A 19,786-nucleotide genomic window follows, 5' to 3' on the forward strand; every position below is an offset into this window, starting at 1 on the left:
GGGCGGGGCGCGGCACGGGGGCGGGGCGCGGCACGGGGGCGGGGCGCGGCACGGGGGCGGGGCGCGGCACGGGGGCGGGGCGCGGCACGGGGGCGGGGCGCGGAGGGGCCGGGGCGCGGCGCCGAGGGGCGGGGGCGCGACGGCGCGGCGCGGCGCGGAGGGGCGCGGCGCGGCGGCAGTGAGCCGCCGGCTCGCTGGCGAACGAGCCACTAGGAGAGGAGCCCCCGAGTGACGCCCGCGGTTGGAAGGGCGGGCCGGCCACGGGCTCGGAGCCTGAGACCCCGCGGGGGAGCCTGCCCACTCAGCGTCCCGGGCGGAGGGAGAGCTCACGGGACAGCCCTGCAGTGAAGGGAGCGGGGAGTGGTGCGCCTCAGGCGGAGTCAGGGCACTCTCAGGTGGAGCCCAGGTGGGGTCCCCGAGACGAGCACATCCCTGGAGGGTCACTGCGCAGCCCGAGGAAGAACCAAGGGGCTTGGGGCTGGCACGGCTGGTCAGAACCTGCCTGGTCTGCGCCTGCTGTCGCGAGAGGCCGTGGCTGGTATAGCGAGCAGCAGCTTTGGCCCCAGAGGTCCCTCACCCGCATGACCGCTTGACCCAAGGGTGTCCCCCTCCTTGACCGAGGCCGGCTGCGTGGGCGGGCCCGGGGCTCCAGAGCCTCAGCACCTGGAGGGGGGGCCCTGAGCAAGCCGAGGGGCGGCACGTGGGTGGCCCCCAGGAGAAGTCCCCGGTTCTGGGCCACAAGCCACATCTCCACCTGATTCCAGAGCCTGTTTTCCCCAAGCAGCCAGGTGAGTGGAAACCCAGCACCGCCACAGGAAACCGTGTCCCCACGGGAACAGCAACGGCCCCCTTCAGGGCAAGGACCTCGGAGAAACATGCCGCCAGCCTTGGGGCCCCGGTTCCCTGATGTTGTGTATGAGATAACAGCCCTTCTCCACAGGACAGGCCACAGTGGCCGGGCTCCAGGCGGTCAGGTACTGTGGTTGGCAGTATCCTGAGTGTGGGCTGTCACTGGTGGCTTGCTTCTGATTCAAGTTTACATACTAAGGTCAGACAAAAGAAGTTAAATGGAAAGTTCTCTGTGCTGTCTGCCTTCCTTCCCCATTAACCAGACGTCAAAGACTGGAGAGACGCCTGGCCTGCAAAGATCCACCTTCCTTCCTTCTGACCTAGCAGTGCAATGTCTTACAAGATTAGCATTCTTGGCCAGCTCTGTAGGGGGTCGTAATGACTTACTGCTCAGTTTGCTTGAGTTGATCTATATCCTTAGTGAGCTTTGATGTATAATCCTTTATCTCAAAACTGTATGGGATCATGCCTTGGGCTTTTAACAGGCTCGCTCAAAGCGTCTGAGAGTTTGTCTCCCGGGTTATAATCTTCACTTTATTTTTTTTCAATTTTTTTAAAAAAAATTTTAATTGAAGGATTATTGCTTTACAGAATTGTGTTGTTTTCTGTCAGACCGCAACATGAATCAGCCATAGGTATACATATATCCCCTAGCTTGAATAAAATTCTTTTTTAACTTAATTGAATTTTCACTGACACCTCTAACAGTGTAATGGGCAAGGGTGGCGCTCCTGGGTTTACGTTACAGAGGACTGAGCCTTCCCTGCAGCTGGCGTCCATACCCCCTTGGCTTGCACATGTTCTTGAAGCCAGCTGCCAGGGTGGGAGGCCCAGGTGGCCAGCAGCCCAGGGAGGACTAAATCTGCCAACGTCACAGGAGCTTGGACGCAGATCCCTGCACCGTCCAGCTTTCAGGTGAGAGGCAGATGATACTTGAAGGCAGGCTTTCAGGAGACCAGGGAGTGAAGGACCTCGTTAAGCTGTGCCCAGATTCCTGATCCACAACAACTATGACATCCTATGTGGTTAAGCCACCATGTAACTGGCAACAGATAAGTGTATTCATTTGCTAGGGCTGCTATAACCAAGCCCCACAGACTGGGAGGCTCCAACAGCAGGAATTTATCTTCTCACCCTTGAGGAGGCTGAACTCCAAGACCAAGGTGTGAGCAGGCTAGTTCCTCCTGAGGCCTCTCTCCTTGCTGTGTGGACGGCTGTCTTCTCCGTGCGTCCTCACGTGTTCTTCCTTCTATGCATTGTTTTTGTTGTTTAGTCGCTGAGACCCATCCGACTCTTTTGAGACTTCACGGACCGTAGCCCAGCAGGCTCCTCTGTCCATAGGATAGTCCAAGCAAGAATACTGGAGTAGGCTGCCATTTCCTTGTCCAGGCAATCTTCCCGACTTAAGGATCGAGCCCACATCTCCTGCATTGGCAGATTCTTTACGGCTGAGCCACCTGGGAAGCCCCCTTTCATGCATGTCTGGGTTCTAATCTTCTTTTCTTGTAAGGACAATGGTCATATGGATTAGGGCCCACCATCATGACTTCATTTTATCTTAATCACACCATTAAAGACCCTTTTTCCAACTACAGTCACATTCTGAGGTGCTGGGGGTTAGGACACAACGTGTGAATTTCCAGGGGACACAACTCAGCCCATCACGGTACGTAGCGCAGCTGTCTCCTGTAGCCACTCTGATGTCTTCAGTACCAGGACCTCAGTTCTACCTGGGCAGTTTTTCACTGCATTTCCCTCCTTCCCTTCAGCTGGCTGTAGCTGTGTGACTGAATAAGTTTTGGCTGATGAGATGTAAGCAGAAGTGATGGGTACCCCTTAAAAGCAAGGGGTACACCTGTCTTCTTCCTCTGCTGGGTTGGGGACAGAGTGGTTGGCCCTTAAACAGTCACTTTGGATCAAAGCCACATCCCAGGATGATGGTGCTGGCAGGACTGGGTGGAGATGCCATTCCAGCCTGCCTACATCAGATCTGGACTGCCCACAGACAAATACCTATAGGAGAGAAATGTAACTCCGTTTTTGCTTAAGCCACTTTTATGTTGGATTATACTGTATATCAGCAATCAATGCAAAGAAATAGAGGAAAACAATAGAATGGGAAAGACTAGAGAGCTCTTCAAGAAAATTAGAGATACCAAGGGAACATTTCACGCAACGATGGGCTCAATAAAGGACAGAAATGATAGGGACCTAACAGAAGCAGAAGATATTAAGAAGAGGTGGCAAGAATACGCAGAAGAACTGTACAAAAAGATCTTCACAACCCAGATAATCACGATGGTGTGATCACGTACCTAGAGCCAGACATCCTGGAAGGTGAAGTCAAGTGGGCCTTAGGAAGCAGCACTACGAGCAAAGCTAGTGGAGGTGATAGAATTCCAGTTTAGCTATTTCAAATCCTGAAAGATGATGCTGTGAAAGTGCTGCACTCAATATTCCAGCAAATCTGGAAAACTCAGCAGTGGCCACAGGACTGGAAAAGGTCAGTTTTCATTCCAATCCCAAAGAAAGGCAATGCCAAAGAATGCTCAAACTACCGCATAATTGCACTCATCTCACACACTAGTAAAGTAATGCTCAAAATTCTCCAAGCCAGGCTTCAGCAATACATGAACCGTGAACTTCCAGATGTTCAAGCTGGTTTTAGAAAAGGCAGAGGAACCAGAGATCAAATTGCCAACATCCGATGGATCATTGAAAAAGCAGGAGAGTTCCAGGAAAACGTCTATTTCTGCTTTATTGACTATGCCAGAGCCTTTGACTGTGTGGATCCCAATCAACTGTGGAAAATTCTGAAAGAGATGAGAATACCAGACCACCTGACCTGCCTCTTGAGAAACCTGTATGCAGGTCAGGAAGCAACAGTTAGAACTGGACATGGAACAACAGACTGGTTCCAAATAGGAAATTAAGTACGTCAAGGCTGGATATTGTCACCCTACTTATTCAACTTATATGCAGAGTTCTTCATGAGAAATGGTGGACTGGAGGAATCACCAGCTGGAATCAAGATCGCCAGGAGAAATATCAATAACCTCAGATATGCAGATGACACCACCCTTTGGCAGAACGTGAAGAAGAACTAAAGAGCCTCTTGATGAAAGTGAAAGAGGAGAGTGAAAATGTTGGCTTAAAGCTCAACATTCAGAAAACTAATATCATGGCATCCAGTCCCATCACTTCATGGCAAATAGATGGGGAAACAGTGGAAACAGTGGCTGACTTTATTTTTCTGGTCTCCAAAATCACTGCAGGTGGTGACTGCAGCCATGAAATTAAAAGACGCTTACTCCTTGGAAGCAAAGTTATGACCAAACTAGACAGCATATTTAAAAGCAGAGACATTACTTTGCCAACAAAGGTCCGTCTAGTCAAGGCTATGGTTTTTCCAGTGGTGATGTATGGATGTGAGAGTTGGAATGTAAAGGAAGCTGAGCACCAAAGAATTGATGCTTTTGAACTGTGGTGTTGGAGAAGACTCTTGAGAGTCCCTTGGAATGCAAGGAGATCCAATCAGTCCATCCTACAAGAGATCAATCCTGGGTGTTCATTGGAAGGACTGATGTTGAAGCTGAAACTCCAATACTTTGGCCACCTCATGCTAAGAGTTGATTCACTGGAAAAGACCCTAATGCTGGGTGGGATTGGGGGCAGGAGGAGAATGGGACGACAGAGGATGAGATGGTTGGATGGCATCACCGACTTGATGGACATGGGTTTGGGTAGACTCCGGGAGTTTGTGATGGACAGAGAGGCCTGGCGTGCTGTGATTCATGGGGTCGCAAAGAGTCGGACACGACTGAGCGACTGAACTGAACTGAACTGAACATGAGTACGTCTTGTAATGATAACTCTAGAACAATGTACTCCTTCTGTCCAGTATTTAATAGATAGTAGTGTGTTGTACTCTTGACTGTAATTAGAGTGATACAATGCAATATAGTTCAGCTATTTAAAAAATAATAATAAAAGCAAAAATGATATTAGTGAAATGAAAGCAAATGTCAGTAAGCATCAGCTGAGAGCATGTTTTAGACAGGGACGAGTTTAAGGCAATTCCTTAAATCCTCTCAAGATACCAAGTCAAGGAGATTAATGAATTAACTGCTTTTCTCTTTGGCATTCTTTATTATTCTTGGCTTCTAGTAATCACAGCATAAATATTAAATGACTGAGTAAAGTGAGCAAAAAATTAGTATTAAGTTAACTTCTCATCTTTAAAAATCACTCTATATAGCCTCCTCACTAATTATATATGTGAGCAAACACAAATAGCTGCATTTAATTTTTATCCTAGTATGATTCAGGATGTTGAGTCATTACTACTGCCACAGTCGGCTAGAACAAATGGTTGGGGTCATTCTCTCATTTATATAAAATTATTGAGACAACTACAGGGCTAAGAACTTCATCGTAATATCATCTAATCACTAAAAGTATGCTATAATATAGGCACAGAAAAGCCTAAGAATTAGAAGGGTTAGGATGCTCTCTTATGTTATTATCTCAAAGAGTGTGAATGAGATGCAATACCTTGTTAGGATAGTGGTTAATTTATTCTTATTTTGCCTGTTTTCAAGGTAATCAGAGTGTTCAGAAATGATAAGACCTAAATTTAGAGTTTATAAGCATTTGGTTAGAATCTTATATTAGCCACGTGAATTGTATGACCTTGCACAATTAGAGAGAATCTGCTATACTTAATACATGTACTATATGCATATTATTATATATAACATTATATCTATTTAAAATCATGGTTTCTCTGTCAGGTTAAATTAGGAAAACTACCTATCTATACTTTCTTGCTATCTCAGTTTAGATAGACTGCCACATAATAGTTAGAGTGAAGATTAGTTTCAATTACTCCACTGCTCTCTGCTCAGCAGTAAAGAATCCACTTGCCAACGCAGGAGATGTAGGTTCAAATCCTGATCTGGGAAGATCTTCTAGAGAAGGAAATGGGAACCCACTCCAGTATCCTTGCTTGGAGAATCTCATGGGCACAGAAGCCTGATGGGCTACAGTCCATGGGGTCACAAAGAGTTGGACATGACTTAATGACTAAATGACAACAGAAACAATTCCACTGCTCTCGCTTATCCCTAGCTAATAATTAGAACTATGTCACTATATCTTTTAAATAATAGTTATCATTTATATAATGATTGTGATGTGAAATGCAATATTCTAAACACTTTACATATAATTTATTTACTGTCACACAAAAATATACTAACAAAATTTCGCAGCAGTTGCTATCACTGTCGTCTTTCTCTTACAGTTGAGGGAGCTAAAGCACAGAGAGCTGGAGAGCTAAGATGTGATGAAAATAGGATTGGAGCCCAGGCTCCTGCCTCCAAAACTTCAAGACAGATTGGCTGTGTTAGCTATATTCTCATTATTGATTCCATATGTTGTATGGGGACATTGAAGCTTAATGTTCTGAGTCACTCCACAAGATGTGTGAAGTCAAAGTTCATGAGGACAACCATGAAGGTGGTTAGAGAATTAATAGTGTTGCCTCCGTGAGACAGGCTGTGGTGCAGACTTGCTGAAGGCAGGACAGAATGACTCAGTTATTTCCTAAAAATATAGTCCGTTACTCTCGGGGACTCACAGCGAGCATCCCTCTCAATAGACAAAGAAGGGTTTCTCTGGTGGCTCAGCCCTTAAACAACCTGCCTACAATGCAGGAGAATGCCTACAATTCAGGAGGCCTGGGTTTGATCCCTGGTCAGGAAGATTCCCTGGTGAAAGAAATGGCAACCCATTCTAGTATTCTTACCTGGGAAATCCAATGGACAGAGGAGCTGGGCGGGGCCACAGTCCATGGGGTTGCAAAGAGTCGAACACGATTTAGTAACTAAACCATCTCTGCCGCCACCACCACCATCCATGTAGAGAAACGTGAATGAGAAGAGAAGCACGAGGGGAAAAGTTGGAGATGAGCGTGAATCTTAGATTCTTGCTTTCAATGGGAATGACCAAAAAGATTCAATCAAACTGAAGTGATTCGCTAAATTTTTCATAAATATATAGCAAAACAATGTTAGAACAGAAAATAAATTAATTAAAACTATCAGGTAGCCAATCATGTTTCAGTTTATTTCTGTTAACAAAAAAGCTTATTTAAACAAGGTGAGTGTTTCAGATCCCTGCAGAAGCTGTAAAAGAATGACGCAGGTAGATTTATTTGTGGGTAATATCTAATACATATGATTTTGTAACTATTTTGACACGTCAGTGGTCTCAGATCCATAAAAGTCTATTTTTGCATCAATAAAGCCAATCTGATAAACACAAAAGCTACTTACCAAAGAAGGAGACATTTTCCTATTACCTAGATAAATAATTTCACCGATAGAAGCAAGGACTTTTTATACATTCTCAAGCCATTAGGGACCTAATAACTGAAGATTCCAAACATGTTCATTTCCAAGAGATTCCTGGGGAATAATTAGTAAGTTATTGTGAATTATTATTTTGAAACAACTTCATAATTATAATAGCAATTCTGTTAGTGTTAGTTTGAAGAGGCAATTTTTGCTCTCAGTAGTATTGTGGTGGTTTTTTCCTGACACTTGAAATCCCACTAGAGTCCTACACTCTAATACTGTAGAGGTTCTTTTAAATAGTTCATATATTTTAAAATGTAGCTCTCATCTAAATTATTTCAAAAACCACATGGAAGTTCCTAAAAATGTTACTTGATATCCTCAGCACTGAAATGTAATATTTTTTGTTGCACTGAAGGGTGAGACCAGCAGAGGCTACTATAGAGCCTGTCATCAGTAGGTGCTTTCTGAGAAGATGAAAGGACTTTATTTTTTAAAATTATCTATCTACCTATATATTTACTTTTGTCTGTGCAGGGTCTTCCTTGCTGTGCATGGGCTTTCTGTAGTTGCAGAGAGTGGGGGTACTTTCTGTTGCAGACCACGGATTCTAGAACTTGGGCTCTAATACCACAGGCTCAACAGTTGCGGTGCATGGCTTAGATGCCCTTTGGCTTGTGGTTATCTTCCTGGACCAGGGATTGGCCCTGAAAAGTTGTTGCTGGACCATGAAAACACGGCCGGGATTCTTAGCCTCTGGAGAAGAATTCAATCCGGGGCCAAGATGAGGCTTGATCGCTCAGAGCTTTTGTGTAATAAAGTTTTATTAAAGTATAAAGGAGATAGAGAAACTTCTCACATAGGCATCAGAAGGGGACAGAAAGAGTGCCCCCCTGGTAGTCTTCAGCTGGATGTTACATAGTCACCAGCAGTCTGTTAATGAAAGAAAGAAATGTCTTAAAACTCAGAATGGCACCAGGCCCCTCATCCATAAGATGTTTCTTGGGATAATCTTGGCACCAGACGAGGAATCCCGGGTCATAAAACGATTGGCTTGAAACTTGTAGAAGGGCAGATTACCATGCAAATAGTTTCATTTACATAGATTAGGGGAACAATGTCTGAGTATCACATACTGGTTTGTCAAGTCTGTTATGAGCCATTAGGCGAACTGACTTGAAGCTAGAGTTTGGGGTAAATGCATAGTACATTAACATAGCTTAAGACAAACATTTTCATAAGAAGAATGCATAGGTTAACTCAAGGTTTGAGAATAGTTAACTTCAGGTGAAACCAGGTGTCATTATGACAACACAGTATTTTAAGAGAAACCTCATTTAAATTTGTTTAGAGAAGGGAAAAAATATCACTAGTTTGTTTCCTCCTGCCACTTAAGAGAGATAAAAATGTCTGACACTTGCAGCCTATTTCCTCCATTTGGAGACCCCTGGCCTTCCTGCCTGTTACCCTCTCAACCCCATGTCCTCTGCAGTGGCAGGTAGACTTTTAACCACTGGGCCACCAGGAAAGTCCCAGAAGGACCTTTAAATAAGAGTCTTATGCCTGAGAGCATCAAAAGGAGGCAAAACCATCCCAGTTAGTAAACAGTTTTTCATCGTCAACTTGATTGTTCTTATGTGCATTTTGTATGACAGTTTCACTAAAACAATGATATTTCAGCGGCTCTCAGAAAAGCTTGCAGAACTTGTGGTAATTACACAGTACTAGAGTACCCAAACTGGAAATTTGCATGGCTACAAACACAGAGCTGTCTTCCCTTCACAGCATTTGCCAAATTTTAAATTGTTTGGAGTGGGGGTTAAAGATATATCAAAAACCTCTGAAAGACAAGAGTAGACGATTCTTTTTTTCTTTTGGAACACATGTACACCCATGGTGGATTCATGTCAATGTATGGCAAAACCAATACAGTATTGTAAAGTTAAAAAATAGATAAATAAACTAATTAAAAAAAGAGTAGACAATTTTATATTACTTTCGTGCTGAAGAGACCAAGAAAGCTCAAGTACTTATGTGAAAGTCCTAGGTTGCTATGCCCTAGTAAGAGGGGTGAACTGGAGATACAGTGCATGTTGCCAAAACCAAAAGAATCAGTTTTCTATTGAATGGGGCTTACCACTCTTAATTGCATCAGAAAAATAATTGAAGCTTCGTTGATTTGAGAAATCCTGTAGAACATCTTTGTAGTCTGTATGGCATAAAATAAACAAATTACTAAGCATGATAACAGGAAAGATTTTATGCCCATACAAGAGGGAAAATGCCAAAAGCAAATACACATTGAACCAAAATTGGAGTTGGCAAGCAAGAATTTAAAAATAATTCTAAAAACATCCTAAAGAAAACTGTCACAAAAAAAAATTGAAAATGACAAAAATTGGGAGACATTCCACAAATGATTGGAAACCTTAGAAAATAAAAGAGAATTGAACATACATCTAAATTAGCAACTTATTGAATGGATTTATTGATACATTGAATTTTTAAAAACAAAGAATTGGATGAAAAGTGACAAGGTCAAAAGTGTTTGTATTAAGGATCTTTGGTTTGGAACTTGCAACTAATCTGGTAAAGGAGGTCATCAGGAAAATATATGCTACTTCCACTCAAATACTTAAATGCTCACCATGAACCGGCCTTAAGAAAACAGACTTTCCTAGCAAATGCTCTTTCACATTGGCACTGCTTGAGAAGAATGAACTTAAAAAGTGTTTTCCATATACCATAGAACCTGGAATCCTTACATCTTTCAGACAATAGATGGCACCAAGACAACTATCTAATCTAGTTAGTACGCCTCTGAGTCAGTCCTGAAAAAGAAACTTTCAGTGGTCTTAAAGATTTTTGCATAACTGAGATTTCCAATTATGTTAGTACTCTGTTTCTCACCGTGTATATATGTTTGGGTTTTTTTTTCAGAAATTTAAATTTTCTTTTAAGAAATTCTCCCATTACTTGGTAAATTGATAACACTTCTCTCTGTGCAGGAAACTATGACTCTCAGGTTCCAGTAAATCATTATCAAGCAAAAAGTCCTGATTCTTCTCATCCTTCGTATTAATACCCAAATATTCTTGTTGTTGTTTAGTCTCTAAGTCATGTCTGACTCTTTGCACCCCCACGGACTGTAACCCACCAGGCTCCTCTTTCCATAGAATTCTCTAGGCAAGAATACCTGAGTGGGTTGCCATTTCCTCCTCCAGGGGATCTTGCTAACCCAGTGATCAAACCTGGGTCTCCTGCACTACAGGTGGATTCTTTATCACTGAACCACTGAGGAAGCCCTGATATCCCAATAAGTTGAATTAATTTTACGGTAGGTCAGTAAAATACAATTGAATTAAAGTTGAACTCATGTTCTAGAATAAGCATCAAATTATTGCTTATAGTCTCACATATAGGGCTTTTCATAGGAAGCTGTGAGACAAGTAGATCTCAATACCCACCAGTCAGAATTCCAAATATTTATATAGAGGTCTTAACCAGCTTCAAGCATGTATACTGTCCAGACAGTCTCAACAGCAAGTTGCTCTCTCAAGACTGCTTGTGTGGTCTTTGAAAATATCTCTCACTGTAGGAATGATGGACAGAATGTACATTCTAAAGACTAGGGAGAGGGTGAGGAGCACCCAGGTCCAGTTTGCCAGTCAACCAGATGTCACCTTCTCCAGATGACCTCCTCCAATGGTCCTAAATGAATCTGTCAAATGAATCCCTTTATGTGCATGAGCCCTAAGTTGCTTCAGTCATGTCCGACTCTTTGTGACCCTCTGGACTGCAGTTCACCAGACTCCTCTGTCTATGGGATTCTCTAGGAAAGAACACTGGAATGGATTGCCATACTTTCCCCAGGGGATCTTCCTGACTCAGGGATTGAACTTGCATCTCCTGCAGCTCAGCAGGCAGACTCTTCACTGCTGACCCACTGGGGAAGCCTGAATCCGTTTATACATAATGTCATATCCATATTTCCAGAAGGAGTTGAATGCAGTTAATATCTTGAAAAAATTGTATGAGATGGCCAAGCTACTGAGATACCCTATGAGTAGTTAAGTAAAGTATCTTGTGTCTCTTTAGAGGTGAAAGCAAACTTCCTCTGAGAGGCAGTCGAAATAGGCACTGAACAGAATATATTAGCTAAATCTATGGCTGCAAAATACTTGATACTTGCTAATGGAATGAAGTCGGTAATTTCATTGTTATTGCCTATGGAGCCTTCATAGCTGGGGCTACAGCGTTAAGGTTGTGATCATATGGTGTCAATCATTATTTCCATTTTATGGACCGGCCAAACTAGGTTGTAAAATGGAAAAAAGTTGGGAGCTAATCCCCGCTCTTCCTGAATCAACTTGATCTGGAGAAAGGGGATGGATGAAGGTAGACGACAAAGCCAGGACACAAACCAAGGGCCCCTGGGCATTGTGCGGCTCTCGGTGCCTGATGGGGGGATGGAGTCCTTCATCCCTGTTCCCTGCAGCTTGTACCCCAGGACTGGGAACACGCTGCCTCTGGAACAGCCTATACTCTCTGAACCCAGACGGCCTGACCAGAAGCAAAGCAAAGGTCCTCCTGCCTTCCTGGGAAGGCCAGGGCTGCTGGGGCCCCCATCACCTCCGACTACAGGAGGGTCCAGCTTACGGCCATTCTCTCCCAGATGAATCACAGCCTGAACCTGGGGCTGTGCAAGGCCAGCCCCAGGGAGAGGGCGTGCAGTGAGCCTGTGGGCAGACAGGTCTGAGCAGGGGTCGCCTGGGCCACGCTCTTTACACAGCCCCACAGCCACAAGCTGCCGGTGTCAGCCCGGAGAGTCTGTTTCACAGGGACGACCTGCAGCGGCTGGTGCGGGTACAGAAGGACGGGGAAGACTAGAAGAGGAAGGCGCTTTCGGGCCCTAATTACTCAAAAAAAAAAAAAAATCCCCTTCTCTTTCAAATGGTTCTTGCATAAAGAGTTTAAGTCTTAGAGGATCCCATTTTATTTTACACTGGGTCATTTCAACTGTTTTAACTGTGTGCTTTAAAAGTTTTCCACCGTCAAACATCAAATATGGAGTCAGATTCCTTGTTTCAAGTCTCTTTTCATGAAACGTAGCATACATGTGCAGCTGAGCAGTTCTATCAGCTTAATTCCTGCCAGTAAAATTTTTGGATAATGGCTTTCTTTCATTTTGTAATCTGTCAATGAATATTGTTGTTGTTTATTCCGTAAGTCGTGTCTGACTCTTTTGCAACCTCATGGACTATGGCTTGCCAGGCTCCTCTGTCCATGGAATTTCCCAGGCAAGAATACTGGAGTGGATGGCCATTTCCTTTTCCAGGGGATCTTCCCCATCCAAGGATTGAACCCTTATATCATGCTTGGCAGCTGGATTCTTTACCACTGAGCTTCCAAGGAACCTGTCAGTAAATATAAATATATATGAATACTTATGCATTGCATATATACTTTTTGTATTTGCATATAAATATATAAAAATCTTCAAACTCTGTAATAAAGAAATCAACAGCACAAGTAAAATGTCAGAAAACAATTTGAACAGATAATTCATCAAAGAAGATATAGAGATGACAAATTACACCATGAAAAACTCAGTGTGAAATTACTGAGTTTGATTAAGAAAATCAAAATTAAAAAATGAAATATCTGTGTCTCTTTGGGAGGTGGGTTCTGGAAGGGGAAAACATGTACACTCACGGTGGATTCATGTCAATGTATGGCAAAACAAATACAATAATGAAAAGTTACAAAATAGATAAATAAACTAATTAAAAAAAATGAAATATCACTAGACACATTAAAGTTGAAAAGAAAATCTAATGAAAACAAAACAACAACAAAAATCAATGCACAAATAATACTTAATGCTGGTGATGATTTAGAACAAGTGAACTTCTGTGCATTTCTCATGGGAATGGAAAATTGAGACAGCTTCTCTGAAGGTTGGTGGTTCATTATAAAGTTATTTGCACACTTACAAAACACATTTATCCAGAAGTCCCACTTTATAGAGAAATGAAAACTTGTATTTACACAAAAATCTATTGCCAAACATTCAAGGCAGCTATAACAGTGAAATTCTGGAAACAGCTGCGTGTTCTTCACCTAAGGAATGAGTAAACAAACTCTGGTATATTGCATAGTGTAAGGCAATACTAAGAAATATAAATAAACAAACTATATTGATGCAGGCAGCAATATGCTAAATGCTTTATGCAAAGTGAAAATTCAGACTTGAAAGGCTTTATGATTCCATTTATATGACATTTTGAAAAAGGCATATTGGCAGAGGACTGGTCAGCTGGTAGTAAATTGGTAAGGTATTGACTAGAGAGACAAAAAATGAGAATTTTGGAGAGTTATCAAGCTGTTCTGTATTTTGATTATGTTTTTGGTAACATAACTCTGTGGATTTGTCAGACTTCTCAAAAAGTTTACAACAAAAAAGTGCATTTTAATTTGCATGCAAATTTAAAATATTATAGAATATATTTTAAAATGTTATCAATTAATGAAAACATCTCTATAGTATTATACATGGCCATTCTCATGAACCAGTCTGAAGAGGACCTTTTATCCTCATTTAACAATCAATTACCTTTGACAACTAGACTGCCATGGTCAGCCTGTGGGTTAAGAAATAATCTCAGTTAGATGCTGGCAGGAGGTCTTTGTCGTTCCTGAGTCACTTGTTTGTCACAGACACTCTCATACACCTAATCAATACAGTTTGCAGACAGGGACACACAGATGTTGACAGTAAAATTTAATGTTAAAACAAAACATGCCTGTTATGTCACAATTGTTTGACTGAAACATGCACAATACTGTTAAAATTGTGCTATATTTCAAACACGGTGAAGTGATCCTTTCCAGACTAGAGAACAACCCATTCTTCCTTAAAGGCTATATATAAATATTTAACTAATTTAATTTCAATGATAAAATTTTAGTCATAGGAACATATTATCATGTTTGGCTGAACATTCAAAGGAAAGATAGATTGAAACATAACTATAGGTCAGTACCAATATAGGCATTATTAATCAGAAGCAGAGCATATCAAGAAAGGGTGGCAAGAATACACAGAAGAACTAAACAAAAAAAGATCTTTATGACCTAGATAACCACGATGGTGTGATCACTCACCAAGAGCCAGACATCCTGGAATGAGAAGCCAAGTGGGCCTTAGAAAGCATCACTACGAACAAAGCTAGTGGAGGTAGTGGAATTCCAGTTGAGCTATTTCAAATCCTAAAAGATGATGCTGTGAAAGTGCTGCACTCAATATGCCAGCAAATTTGGAAAACTCAGCAGTGGCCACAGGACTGGAAAAGGTCAGTTTTCATTCCAATCCCAAAAAAAGCCAAAGATTGTTCAAACTACCGCACAATTGCACTCATCTCACATGCTAGCAAAGTAATCTTCAAAATTCTCCAAGCCAGGTTTCAGCAGTACATGAGCCATAAGCTTCCAGATGTTCAAAGTGGATTTAGAAAAGGCAGAGGAACCAGAGATCAAATTGGCAACATCCATTGGATCCTTGAAAAAGCAAGAGAGTTCCAGAAAAAATCAACTTCTGCTTTACTGACTATGCCAAAGCCTTTGTGTAGATCAAAACACACTGTGGAACATTCTTAAAGAGATGGGAATACCAGACCACCTGACCTGCCTCCTGAGAAATCTGTATGCAGGACAAAAAGCAATAGGTAGAACTGGACATGGAACAACAGACTGGTTCCAAATTGGGAAAGGAGTATGTCAAGGCTGTATACTGTTACCATGCTTATTTAATTTATATGCAGAGTACATCTTGAGAAATGCTGGGCTGGATGAAACACAAGCTGAAATCAAGATTGCCAGGAGAAATATCAATAACCTCAGATACGCAGATAACACCACTCTTATGGCAGAAAGCAAAGAAGAACTGAAGGGCCTCTTGATGAAAATGAAAGAGGACATTGAAAAAGTTGGCTTAAAGCTTAACATTCAGAAAACTAAGATCATGGCATCCAGTCCCATCACTTCATGGCAAATAGATGGGGAAACAATGGAGACAGTGACAGACTTTATTTTGAGGGGCTTCAAAATCACTGCAGATGGTGACTGCAGCCATGAAATTAAAAGATGCTTACTCCTTGGAAGAAAAGCTATGACCAACCTAAACAGCATATTAAAAAGCAGAGACATTGCTTTTGCTGACAAAGGTCCATCTAGTCAAAGCTATAGTTTTTCCAGTAGTCATGTATGGATATGAGAGTTGGACTATAAAGAAAGCTGAGCCTCGAAGAATTGATGCTTTTGAACTGTGGTGTTGGAAAAGACTCTTGAGAGTTCCTTGGACTGCATGGAGATCAAACCAGTGACTCCTAAAGGAAATCAGTCCTGAATATTTATTGGAAGGACTGATGTTGAAGCTGAAACTCCAATACTTTGGCCACCTGATGTTAAGAGCTGACTCATTTGAGAAGACCTTCATGCTGGGAAAGATTTAAGGCAGGAGGAGAAGGGGACGACAGATAATGAGATGGTTGGATGGCATCACTGACTCAATGGACATGAGTTTGAATAAGCTCTGGGAGTTGGTTATGGACAGGGAGGCCTGGCATGCTGCAGTCCATAAGGTCACAAAGAGTCAGACATGACTGAGTGACTGAACTGAATTGAACTGAATCAAAAACTGAATTGAACTGAATCATAAACTGTGGAAATAGTTTTCCCAACTTTAGTTTTACCATTATTTCAAATAATGATTATGGGGTCATATTCTTTGTAAACAAAATTGTAAATAAAATCTGCAAAGCCTGCATGTTCAACAATGCTTTTTAATGTTAAAATCGTATAGGAGTAGTAACAAACTGGGTGACAAAAAGAAACACATTTTTTTTTTAAATAGTAGATATTTGTGCAAAAATGCTGTCAAACATCTATAGCTATAGGATTTTTAATTATGAAATCCACACCTACAGAAGCATGCAATTCTTTTCTTTAAAATAAAACCTCTTTAACTGCTCTCACATTGACACCATGAGTATATTAAATTCTTGTAAAGTACTAATGAGATGTGTCTGTAGTCACAGCTGTTTATATTCACAGAAGTTCATATATCAGATGTAGTTGTGTTGAATACATACACAGCAGAGGAAAGCACTGTTTAAACATCGAAGTGGTCAGTCAAAACACACACATTAAAATAACAAAACCTGCATTTCTGAGAAACATTTCCTACCACTAAAGAGCTTCTGCACCAGCTGAAAAGCCACTAAAAAGTACTATCTACCACCACCAAACACTGTGAAACATGAATGTGTATTTTCTTCTTTAGCATCATATTCAAGCCTGTGTAACAAAACACATTTATTTATTTCACACAGCAACACTTCTGGTGGGATGGTATGGCTAACCTGTGCTTTTAAATAAGCTTCATACACATTTTAATTTTGTTCTTTAAAAGAATGAAAGGAAAAAATAGTAGCTAAATGACTTGCTCTACATCTGGTAAAGAGAAGATTAAAAGCCAATGATCAAACTCCTGGGACAGCAGTGTTCCACGATTTTGTAAAACCTTCTTTACTAAGTAATACATATATATGGAATCTAAAAAAAAAAATGATACTGATGAACCTATTTGTAGGAAAGGAATGGAGACACAGATGTAGGGAATGGACTTACGCAGTGGGGGAAGAAGAGAGTGAGATGAATGGAGAAAGTAGCATCAGCATATATACACAATCAGGTGTGTGATGGATAGCTGGTGGGAAGTTGCTGTGCAGCACAGGGAGCCCAGTCTTAGGTGATGACCTGGAAGGACGGGATGGGAGAGAGGAGGGGACATAGGAGTAATTATGGCTGATCTATGTGGTGTTGGAGAAGACTCCTGAGAGTCCCTTGGACAGCAAGGAGATCAAACCAGTCCATCCTAAAGGAAATTAGTCCTGAATATTCATTAGAAGGACTGATGCTGAAGCTGAAACTCCAATACTTTGGCCACTTGATGCAAAGAACAGACTCATTTGAAAAGACCCTGATGCTGGGAAAGATTGAGGGCAGGAGCAGAAGGGGACAACAGAGGATGAGATGGTTGGATGGCATCATTGACTCGATGGACATGAGTTTGAGCAAACTCCAGGAGTTGGTGATGGACAGGGAGGCCTGGCGTGCTGCAGTCCATGGGGTCGCAGAGTCAGACGTGACTGAGCAACTGAACTGAACTGAAAAATACAGTATAAAAAGAAGTGGTTAACTTCTAAACTGGGAAATGTAGAGATCTTTAAAAAATTTCTCTAATAACCCTGTGTCCAGTATTTAAAGCATTTTAAAATAAACTCATCACACTACATTTTTCAGTAATAATTTTCTCAGTGCTGCAATCACATCCTTGTTCCGAAGGCTATATATCATGGGATTGAACATTGGAGTCACTATGGTGTAGAACAGAGAGAGGAGTCTGTCAGTTCCTGCAGAATGACTAGATTTGGGCCTTGAGTATGCAATGATAGCAGATCCAAAGAATAAAAGCACAACCAACAGGTGAGAAGAATACATGGAAAAGGCTTTGGTTCGCCCTCTGGCTGTTGGCGACATCAGAATAGTGGAAATGATTTTGCTGTAAGAGGCAAGGATCAGCATAAAAGATACAGCAACAAACAACAGAGCTACTGCATAGACTGAGAGCTCATGTGCAAAAGTGTCTCCACAGGCCAGCTTCAGAAGGGGGAGAATGTCACAGAAGAAGTGGTTAATCTGGTTCGAATGACAGAAACGCAGAGAGAAGATCTGGCACATTTGCCCTGTCTGCACTGGGATTCCACTGACCCAAGGAGCCCACAGCCAGCTGGAGGCACGTCTTTGGGGTCATGACCAGGGAATAGTGCAGAGGGTCACAGATGGCCACACAGCTGTCATAGGCCATCACCGCCAGGAGGAAGCACTCAGTGGTTCCAAGGATAAGGAAGAAGCACATTTGGGCAGCACAGTTCAGCACAGAAATGCTTCTGTCCTGAGTCCAAAGGTTCACCAGAATCCTAGGGAGAGTGACAGACATGTAACAGATGTCCAAGAAGGAAAAGTTTGTCAGGAAGAAATACATGGGTTTGTGCAGTGCTGGGTCAAGACTAGTTAGTAGTATTATGAGACTATTTCCAGTTAAGATAATGACGTAAATGATGGAGAACACCCCAAATAATAGCCCTTGGAGGTTTCTAAGATCAGAAAACCCAAGTAGTACAAATTGTATCACTGTGGACATGTTGTCTTCTGCTTCCATCTCTTCCTATTTCATCTGTGGGAATGATTCAATCAGAGGCACTGTCATTTCATTTTTATTGACTCTTGTTTTTTGTGTATAAACTAGATTATATGTCTTCTTACTTTTCATTTCCCTATAAAAACCAAACATAATGCCAGGTGCTCTAAAAGTACAGAGAAATATACTTTTATTTATCATTAAATCTATCTATAAGAAAAAACTTCTGTCTCTGTTTTCTCTACAATATATTATTTTATTGCTTTGATTCTAAAGACATGTGATTGCAGTTTTGCTATTCATCTGAACACTTGAGAATTCAAATTGAAAATTATGTTCAGTTGTTACAATGATTTCATGTTTTCAACTGATGTGCTATTTTCACCTCTCTATTCTGTTTTCCATTATTATCAATTCAAAATTAATGTTATTGTTCCTGTAAATATTTTGCAAGCCACTTACAATTGTTTTGTGGATAAAGATAGTTAATTTTTAAAATGATGACCTTCCAGTGGTATTTCCAAATCTTGTTTGTCTTTGACGTTATGCATATTTAGCTCTTTTACTACAAAACCAAATCAATGAGCTGACCATTGAGTATTATGGGATACTATTTATTTTTTAAAAGTGTGTCTTTCAATGTAATGTCTATAAAAGCAACAATCGTAGTTTTTTTTAATATATAATTTCTGTTTTTATTCATTTATTTATTTTAGTTTGGCCACAAGGCATGCGGAATCCTAGTTCCCAGACTAGGGATCAAATCTGGACCCTTGCAGTGGAATCAGGGAAACTTGGTTACTGGACCCCCAGGGAAGTCCCAGTAGTCACAATTTTTATTCAGATTTTCCAACTTGGAGAAAAGAATCATTAAGCTGATCTTTCTGTCCAGGAACACCCAAGAGAGAAGAAGTAGGTACATCTGGCACTTATGTTCAAGCTAGGAGTTCTAACTAGAATGCTCACCCCTCACACACTTACTTCATGAAAGAAACATCAGCCACAGTTCATCTCTGAGATCTTCCTAAATTCCTCACATCCTTAATAATTGCTGTTGTTCTGCTGGCCCCATTTAATTCATTCATTCTTGTGTGTGTGTGGTTTTTTTTTTTTTTTTTTGCATTTTTGTGTATGTTTGTTTATGTGAATGTGAATATGTTCAGCTGAGGTTGCCCATATTCATTAAGTACTTGTCCTTTGCTATAGCTAGATTTTAAGTTTCTTGTGATATTCTATACATCTTTCTATGGAGTATATAGTATATTTTCTCACAAAAGCAATTTCTGAATTTATTGAATAAATCTTGATTATTTCT

General features: G+C 41.4%; 1 protein-coding gene and 1 pseudogene across 4 annotated transcripts in view; one reads left to right on the plus strand and one right to left on the minus strand.

Annotated features, from left to right (window-relative positions):
* LOC145507595 (uncharacterized) overlaps positions 1–19,786 on the plus strand; it is a 77,663-nt gene that overhangs the window by 804 nt on the left and 57,073 nt on the right. The window contains exon 2 of one of the 4 annotated variants that reach the window (XM_081494482.1): positions 2,123–2,947. The exons of the other annotated variants lie outside the window; for them this stretch is intronic. Coding sequence (XP_081350608.1) covers positions 2,123–2,149 — 27 coding nt within the window. The 3' untranslated portion in view covers positions 2,150–2,947. Of the gene's footprint in view, positions 1–2,122; positions 2,948–19,786 lie in introns of those variants that run through there. 4 annotated transcript variants of the gene reach the window in all.
* On the minus strand, positions 17,551–18,474 carry LOC145507578 (olfactory receptor 10AG1-like; annotated as a pseudogene).

Source organism: Giraffa tippelskirchi, chromosome 1 (genome assembly GCF_054371585.1).
Source record: "Giraffa tippelskirchi isolate mGirTip1 chromosome 1, T2T-mGirTip1v1.2.pri, whole genome shotgun sequence".
Taxonomy (NCBI): Eukaryota; Metazoa; Chordata; class Mammalia; order Artiodactyla; family Giraffidae; genus Giraffa; species Giraffa tippelskirchi.